Source organism: Telmatherina bonti (assembly GCF_933228915.1).
Source record: "Telmatherina bonti genome assembly, chromosome: 2".
Taxonomy (NCBI): domain Eukaryota; kingdom Metazoa; phylum Chordata; class Actinopteri; order Atheriniformes; family Telmatherinidae; genus Telmatherina; species Telmatherina bonti.
Window position 1 is genome coordinate 43,222,712 of NC_136620.1, and position 9,064 is coordinate 43,231,775.

General features: G+C 53.9%; 1 protein-coding gene across 1 annotated transcript in view; it reads right to left on the reverse strand.

Moving 5' to 3' along the window:
* sntb2 (syntrophin, beta 2) overlaps positions 1-5,747 on the reverse strand; it is a 56,716-nt gene extending 50,969 nt beyond the window's left edge. Inside the window, exon 1 of the mRNA XM_079254218.1 lies at positions 4,875-5,747. Coding sequence (XP_079110344.1) covers positions 4,875-5,544 — 670 coding nt within the window. The 5' untranslated portion in view covers positions 5,545-5,747. The remainder of the gene's footprint in view (positions 1-4,874) is intronic.
* Positions 5,748-9,064: the final 3,317 nt, after the last annotated feature.

A 9,064-nucleotide genomic window follows, 5' to 3' on the forward strand; every position in this document is an offset into this window, starting at 1 on the left:
ACCAGAGCGTCAACCATTACTCCAAACAGAGCGTCAACCAGAGCGTCAACCAGGACGTCAACCAGAGCATCAACCAGGACGTCAACCAGAGCGTCAACCAGGACGTCAACCGGAGCGTCAACCAGGACGTCAACGGGAGCGTCGACCAGGACGTCAACCAGAGCGTCAATCGGACATCAACCAGGACATCAATCAGAGCGTCAACCAGGACGTCAACAAGAGCGTCAACCAGGACGTCAATCGGAGCGTCAACCAGAGCATCAACCATTACTCCAACCAGAGCCTCAACCAGAGCGTCAATTGCAGTGTCAATTGGAGCGTCAACCAGGACATCAACCAGAGCGTAAATCAGAGCGTCAACCAGGACGTCAACCATTACTCCAACCAGAGCATCAATTGGAGCGTCAATTGGAGCGTCAACCAGGACATCAACCAGAGCATCAATCAGAGAGTCAACCAGAGCGTCAACCAGGATGTCAACCAGAGCGTCAATCGGAGCGTCAACCAGAGCATCAACCAGGACTTCAACCAGAGCGTCAACCAGGACGTCAATCAGGGCGTCAACCAGGGTGTCAACCATTACTCTAACCAGAGCGTCAACCAGGACGTCAACCATTACTCTAACCAGAGCGTCAACCAGGACATCAACCAGAACGTCAACCATTACTCCAACCAGAGCGTCAACCAGGACGTCAACCATTACTCTAACCAGAGCGTCAACCAGGACATCAACCAGAACGTCAACCAGGACATCAACCAGAACGTCAACCAGTACGTCAACCAGAGCGTCAACCAGGACGTCAACCAGAGCGTCAATCAGGGCGTCAACCATTACTCCAACCAGAGCGTCAACCAGGATGTCAACAAGAGCGTCAACCAGGATGTCAACCAGAGCGTCAACCAGGACGTCAACCAGAGCGTCAACCAGGACGTCAACAAGAGCGTCAACCAGGATGTCAATCGGAGCGTCAACCACGACGTCAACCAGAGCATCAACCATTACTCCAACCAGAGCGTCAACCAGAGCGTCAATTGCAGTGTCAATCGGAGCGTCAACCAGGACATCAACCAGAGCGTAAATCAGAGCGTCAACCAGGACGTCAACCATTACTCCAACCAGAGCATCAATTGGAGCGTCAACCAGGACATCAACCAGAGCGTCAATCAGAGAGTCAACCAGAGCGTCAACCAGGATGTCAACCAGAGCGTCAATCGGAGCGTCAACCAGAGCGTCAACCAGAGCGTCAACCAGGACTTCAACCAGAGCGTCAACCAGGACGTCAGCCAGGACGTCAACCAGAGCGTCAACCAGAGCATCAACCAGGACTTCAACCAGAGCGTCAACCAGGACGTCAATCAGGGCGTCAACCAGGGTGTCAACCATTACTCTAACCAGAGCGTCAACCAGGACGTCAACCATTACTCTAACCAGAGCGTCAACCAGGACATCAACCAGAACGTCAACCAGAGCGTCAACCAGTACGTCAACCAGAACGTCAACCAGGACGTCAACCAGAGCGTCAACCAGGACGTCAACCAGAGCGTCAATCAGGGCGTCAACCATTACTCCAACCAGAGCGTCAACCAGGACGTCAACCATTACTCTAACCAGAGCGTCAACCAGGACATCAACCAGAACGTCAACCAGGACATCAACCAGAACGTCAACCAGGACATCAACCAGAACGTCAACCAGTACGTCAACCAGAGCGTCAACCAGGACGTCAACCAGAGCGTCAATCAGGGCGTCAACCATTACTCCAACCAGAGCGTCAACCAGGATGTCAACCAGAGCGTCAACCAGGATGTCAACCAGAGCGTCAACCAGAGCGTCAACCAGGATGTCAACCAGGACGTCAACCAGAGCGTCAACCAGAGCGTCATCCAGAACGTCAACCAGGATGTCAACCAGAGCGTCAACCAGAGCGTCAACCAGAGCGTCAACCAGGACGTCAACCAGAGCGTCAACCAGGACGTCAACCATTACTCCAACCAGAGCGTCAACCAGGACGTCAACCATTACTCTAACCAGAGCGTCAACCAGGACATCAACCAGAACTTAAACCAGAGCGTCAAGCAGAGCGTCAACCAGGACGTCAACCAGAGCGTCAACCAGGATGTCAACCAGGACGTCAACCAGAGCGTCAACCAGAACGTCAACCAGGATGTCAACCATTACTCTAACCAGAGCGTCAACCAGGACATCAACCAGAACATCAACCAGGACATCAACCAGAACTTAAACCAGAGCGTCAACCAGAGCGTCAACCAGGACGTCAACCAGAGCGTCAACCAGGATGTCAACCAGGACGTCAACCAGGACGTCAACCAGAGCGTCAATCAGGATGTCAACCAGAGCGTCAACCAGGATGTCAACCAGAGCGTCAACCAGAGGGTCAACCAGAGGGTCAACCAGGATGTCAACCAGGATGTCAACCAGGACGTCAACCAGAGCGTCAACCAGAGCGTCAACCAGAACGTCAACCAGAACGTCAACCAGAGCGTCAACCAGGACGTCAACCAGAGCATCAATCAGGGTGTCAACCATTACTCCAACCAGAGCGTCAACCAGGACATCAACCAGAACGTCAACCAGGACATCAACCAGAACTTAAACCAGAGCGTCAACTAGAGCGTCAACCAGGACGTCAACCAGAGCGTCAACCAGAGCGTCAACCAGAGCGTCAACCAGAGCGTCAACCAGGATGTCAACCAGGACGTCAACCAGAGCGTCAACCAGAGCGTCAACCAGAGCGTCAACCAGAACGTCAACCAGGATGTCAACCAGAGCGTCAACCAGAGCGTCAACCAGGACGTCAACCAGAGCGTCAATCAGGGCGTCAACCATTACTCCAACCAGAGCGTCAACCAGGATGGCAACCAGAGCGTCAACCAGAGCGTCAACCAGGATGTCAACCAGAGCGTCAACCAGAGCGTCAACCAGGACGTGAACCAGAGGGTCAACCAGAGCGTCAACCAGAGCGTCAACCAGGACGTCAACCAGAGCATCAATCAGGGTGTCAACCATTACTCCAACCAGAGCGTCAACCAGGACATCAACCAGAACGTCAACCAGGACATCAACCAGAACTTAAACCAGAGCGTCAACTAGAGCGTCAACCAGGACGTCAACCAGAGCGTCAACCAGAGCGTCAACCAGGATGTCAACCAGGACGTCAACCAGAGCGTCAACCAGAGCGTCAACCAGAGCGTCAACCAGAACGTCAACCAGGATGTCAACCAGAGCGTCAACCAGAGCGTCAACCAGGACGTCAACCAGAGCGTCAATCAGGGCGTCAACCATTACTCCAACCAGAGCGTCAACCAGGATGGCAACCAGAGCGTCAACCAGAGCGTCAACCAGGATGTCAACCAGAGCGTCAACCAGAGCGTCAACCAGGACGTGAACCAGAGGGTCAACCAGAGCGTCAACCAGAGCGTCAACCAGCGCGTCAACCAGGACGTCAACCAGAGCGTCAATCAGGGTGTCAACCATTACTCCAACCAGAGCGTCAACCAGGACGTCAACCATTACTCTAACCAGAGCGTCAACCAGGACATCAACCCGAACGTCAACCAGGACATCAAACAGAACTTAAACCAGAGCGTCAACCAGAGCGTCAACCAGAGCGTCAACCAGGACGTCAACCAGAGCGTCAACCAGAGCGTCAACCAGGACGTCAACCAGAGCGTCAACCAGAGCGTCAACCAGAGCGTCAACCAGGATGTCAACCAGGACGTCAACCAGAGCGTCAACCAGAGCGTCAACCAGGATGTCAACCAGAGCGTCAACCAGAGCGTCAACCAGGACATCAACCAGAGCGTCAATCAGGGCATCAACCATTACTCCAACCAGAGCGTCAACCAGGATGTCAACCAGAGCGTCAACCAGAGCGTCAACCAGGATGTCAACCAGAGCGTCAACCAGAGCGTCAACCAGGACGTCAACCAGGACGTCAACCAGGACGTCAACCAGAGCGTCAACCAGAGCGTCAACCAGAGCATCAACCAGAGCATCAACCAGAGCGTCAACCAGAGCGTCAACCAGGACGTCAACCAGAGCGTCAATCAGGGTGTCAACCATTACTCCAACCAGAGCGTCAACCAGGACGTCAACCAGGACGTCAACCAGGACATCAACCAGAACTTAAACCAGAGCGTCAACCAGGACGTCAACCAGAGCGTCAACCAGGACGTCAACCAGGACGTCAACCAGAGCGTCAACCAGGACATCAGCCAGGACGTCGCCTGCCTTTTACACGATATTCCAGTTATAGGACGTTTTCTGCAGAAGATGCAGATGAACAAACAGCAGCTGCATTTTCCAGACAGAACATTAACAACTGTTTTCCCTCCTTTTGCTTTCTTGGTCTTGATCTCCTTTAGCAACAAAATCCAGAACTTTCTTCACCATGTGTCAGAAGTTGCACCTCTCCCCAGGTTCTGCAACCTAAAATAAAGTTGTTTTACTTTCAGTTCCATAAATAAAAGCAGATTCGGTTCCTGGTTTGCGGCATCCAGTCTTTTCTGCTGCGACCGACATCTTTCCTGCTTTTCATCAGTTTTCTGACTGTCCTCCTGGTCTCAGATCAGCCTGGAACTGGTTTCTCTTCATGTCTGAATCTGTTCAGTTTCAGCCTAGAAAGTCTAAAAAATTAGTTAGTGCCAGCTGGAGTTTCTGATTGGCTGCTTCTGTCTCAGCACGAGACAGATTTTAACATGTTTAAAGTTTTATTGTCTAATGTAAACACTGACATGAAGAATAAAAAGTCATATGTGTGGATGTGAAACGCGGGAGGTGGATAAAGGTGTGTCCGACCTCAGCAGTCTAATATCGGCCCTCTCTAATCCCCGCTCTCGCGTGGCCAACTTACCCTCCAGCGTCACCTCCTTCCCGGCCTTCTTCAGCGCCTGAACCGCCATATCGTGAGTTGCCTCCCGGAGGTCGTTCCCGTTCACGGACAGGATGGCGTCCCCCACCCGGAGCGCGCGGCTCTGGTCCGCCGCGAGCCCCGGGAAGATCTTGGAGATGAGGATGGGCATCCGGTTCTCTCGCCCCCCCTTGATGCTGATCCCCAGTCCGCCGGACTCCTGCTTGACAACTCGGACTTTGCGAACCGCCTCCGAGGATCCGTCCAGGCTCATGGGGAAGTCCGCGTGTCTCGACCCGAAGCTGGACCCGGGACTCCCGAACTCAGAGTTTGTGCCGTTATTGGGGTACTTTCCGGGGCTGTTCGCGCCGCAGCTGCCGTCGTACTGACCCCGGCTGCCACCTCCGCGCCCCGGGCTGCCACTGCGACCCCGATCGGCCTGGTTCTGAAGTAGTTCTGGACCGCGACTCGTTCCGGACCCGTTTCCGTTCGACATGCCGTTTCGCAGGCCAGCCGGAGGACAGTCCCAGTGATTTGCCCCCGGTCCGGTCGCCTCCGCTTCGGCTGTCAACGTCAGCGTTTCGCGCGTGAGTTCGGCTGCAACCCGGACCCAGCGGTCCCGGAGCAGGAGGTCCAGTTGGCCGTTTTTGTCCGCTCTGGTCCAGACTGCCATTCCGGGACGTTATCCTGCTTGGAGGCGGGCCGCTCACACTGAACTCATCACCAACTTTTTCCTCTTTTTTCAGAGCACGGAGCGAAGCGGTGGTCCGCAGCGACACACCCACCCGCCGTGGCCGCGCGGAGAGGCGGGGGAACCGGGGGACTCCCGGGAAGAGGCGGAGGACTTGCGGCCGGAATGACGGACCAGCCTCGGAGGGCTTGTTTGCGAGTTTGAGCTGAAAAGCCGTCCAACTTCCAGGACAAAGTTAGCGCAAAGGCGACAGCGTCGTTTCCGCTACTACCTGTCACAATAAACGCGAGTAAAACGCTTAATGTGGAGTTCTTTACCAAACATCAACAATGTTATCACGTTTTACTAAAATCAAACCCAAAGTTGATTTCTTTTTCAGTTTCTTATTTTTTTTAAGTCTCTGTTTCTATTTTTTTATTTATCTATGTATACTATTTATTAAGTCCGGAAGCCTAGAGTTGCCATTTAGTTCAAACCTTTGGTGCATTCTGACTTTATATTGTATTATTAGTTTTGTGGTGAAAACATGGAATAAAACCATGTTGGAATGAGGAAACTGCGGGCAGCAGTGGAGACAAATGTCTAATTTACTAAGTTGTTGTTCATTCCAGGCTCAGAAGCTGGACGTGGTGGAGCTTGGATGACTTTGTAGACAGGAGGGCTTCATTTGTCCCAGCAGAGCATTTTAGCCTATAAAGTCTTTTAATTTTATTTTTCAGACAGCTGGACCACGTAGCGGATACACTCAGGGTCGTGTCGGAGCAGCAGTTTAAGGAAGCCCTGACTTCCCTCTCCCCAGACACATTTTCCAGGTCTGCTGGTGGGATCCAGCAGTGTTCAGGCCTGGGAAGGATGGATGGAGGGATGGATAGATAGATGGAAGGATGGAGAGAGGGATGGAGGGATGGATGGATGGAGGGAGAGAGGGATGGATGGATGGATGGAGGGATCAGTAAAAGCACATTTATAAAGAAATTATTTAATGAGTGACGTTTTCATGACAGCTTGACGTTTCGTGAAATGTTACCTAAAAGAATGTAAAAAAAAAAAAAAGGTTTGGGGCATTTGTATGTTTTATTCTGAAAGTATAATCCGTACACTTCCTGCTTGTGTATAAATCTGCCAGCTTGACTTCAGGCAGCTTGTGTCCGGAGAGAGGACTGGAGCCAGGTGACAGGCTGATTAATTATTCATGACAAAGAGGCGGAGCTTCCGTCCAGGCATCATTGGTCCTTAGACCGACTACAAGCCGCCATCAGTTCCTGACTGGTGGCTCTGCTGACGGACCTGGCTCCGCCGAACCAGAGGTCTCAGAGTGGGACAGAAACCTGCACTACAGGTGCCTGTATGGGTCACACGAAGGCTTCAAATCAACCAGCTGGTTGTTTTGGTTGGAAGATTTGTTTATTGATCCATGATGGAGGATCTCAGTCCTCCTATCAGTGTTTGATCAGGTGGAAATTCTCATCATTCCTGTTTTTCATCACCAGCAGTCACAGTCTGGATCCTCCAGTCCTGATCCTCCAGTCTGGATCCTCCAGTCCTGATCCTCCAGTCTGGATCCTCCAGTCCTGATCCTCCAGTCTGGATCCCACAGTCCTGATCCTCCAGTCTGGATCCTCCAGTCCTGATCCTCCAGTCTGGATCCTCCAGTCCTGATCCTCCAGTCTGGATCCTCCAGTCCTGATCCTCCAGTCTGGATCCTCCAGTCCTGATCCTCCAGTCTGGATCCCACAGTCCTGATCCTCCAGTCCGGATCCCACAGTCCTGATCCTCCAGTCCGGATCCCACAGTCCTGATCCTCCAGTCCGGATCCCACAGTCCTGATCCTCAAGTCTGGATCCTCCAGTCCTGATCCTCCAGTCTGGATCCTCCAGTCCTGATCCTCCAGTCTGGATCCCACAGTCCTGATCCTCCAGTCTGGATCCTCCAGTCCTGATCCTCCAGTCTGGATCCTCCAGTCCTGATCCTCCAGTCTGGATCCTCCAGTCCTGATCCTCCAGTCTGGATCCTCCAGTCCTGATCCTCCAGTCTGGATCCTCCAGTCCTGATCCTCCAGTCTGGATCCCACAGTCCTGATCCTCCAGTCCGGATCCCACAGTCCTGATCCTCCAGTCCGGATCCCACAGTCCTGATCCTCCAGTCCGGATCCCACAGTCCTGATCCTCCAGTCTGGATCCTCCAGTCCTGATCCTCCAGTCTGGATCCCACAGTCCTGATCCTCCAGTCCGGATCCCACAGTCCGGATCCTCCAGTCTGGATCCTCCAGTCCTGATCCTCCAGTCTGGATCCCACAGTCCTGATCCTCCAGTCCGGATCCAACAGTCCGGATTTCGCAGTCCGGATCTCGCAGTCCGGATCCCGCAGTCCTGATCCTCCAGTCCTGATCCAACAGTCCGGATCCAACAGTCCGGATCTCGCAGTCCGGATCCCGCAGTCCTGATCCTCCAGTCCTGATCCTCCAGTCCGGATCCAACAGTCCGGATCCAACAGTCCGGATCCAACAGTCCGGATCCCGCAGTCCTGATCCTTCAGTCCGGATCCCGCAGTCCTGATCCTCCAGTCCTGATCCAACAGTCCGGATCCAACAGTCCGGATCCAACAGTCCGGATCCCGCAGTCCTGATCCTCCAGTCCTGATCCAACAGTCCGGATCCAACAGTCCGGATCCAACAGTCCGGATCCCGCAGTCCTGATCCTCCAGTCCTGATCCAACAGTCCGGATCCAACAGTCCGGATTTCGCAGTCCGGATCTCGCAGTCCGGATCCCGCAGTCCTGATCCTCCAGTCCGGATCCAACAGTCCGGATCCAACAGTCCGGATTTCGCAGTCCGGATCCTTCAGTCCGGATCCCGCAGTCCTGATCCTCCAGTCCGGATCCAACAGTCCGGATTTCGCAGTCCAGATCTCGCAGTCCGGATCCTTCAGTCCGGATCCCACAGTCCTGATCCTCCAGTCCGGATCCAACAGTCCGGATTTCGCAGTCCGGATCTCGCAGTCCGGATCCTTCAGTCCGGATCCCGCAGTCCTGATCCTCCAGTCCGGATCTCACAGTCCTGATCCCGCAGTCCTGATCCCGCAGTCCGGATCCTCCAGTCCTGATCCTCCAGTCTGGATCCCGCAGTCCGGATCCTCCAGTCCTGATCCTCCAGTCCTGATCCTCCATTCCGGATACTCCAGTCCAGATCCTCCAGTCCGCATCCCGCAGTCCGGATCACGCAGTCCGGATCCTCCAGTCTGGATCCTCCAGTCCTGATCCTCCAGTCCGGATCCCGCAGTCCGGATCCCGCAGTCCTGATCCTCCAGTCTGGATCCTCCAGTCCTGATCCTCCAGTCCGGATCACGCAGTCCGGATCCCATAGTCCTGATCTTCCAGTCCGGATCCCACATTCCTGATCCTCAAGTCTGGATCCCACAGTCCGGATTTCGCAGTCCGGATCTCCCAGTCCGGATCCTCCAGTCCTGATCCTCCAGTTCGGATCCTCCAGTACTGATCCTCAAGT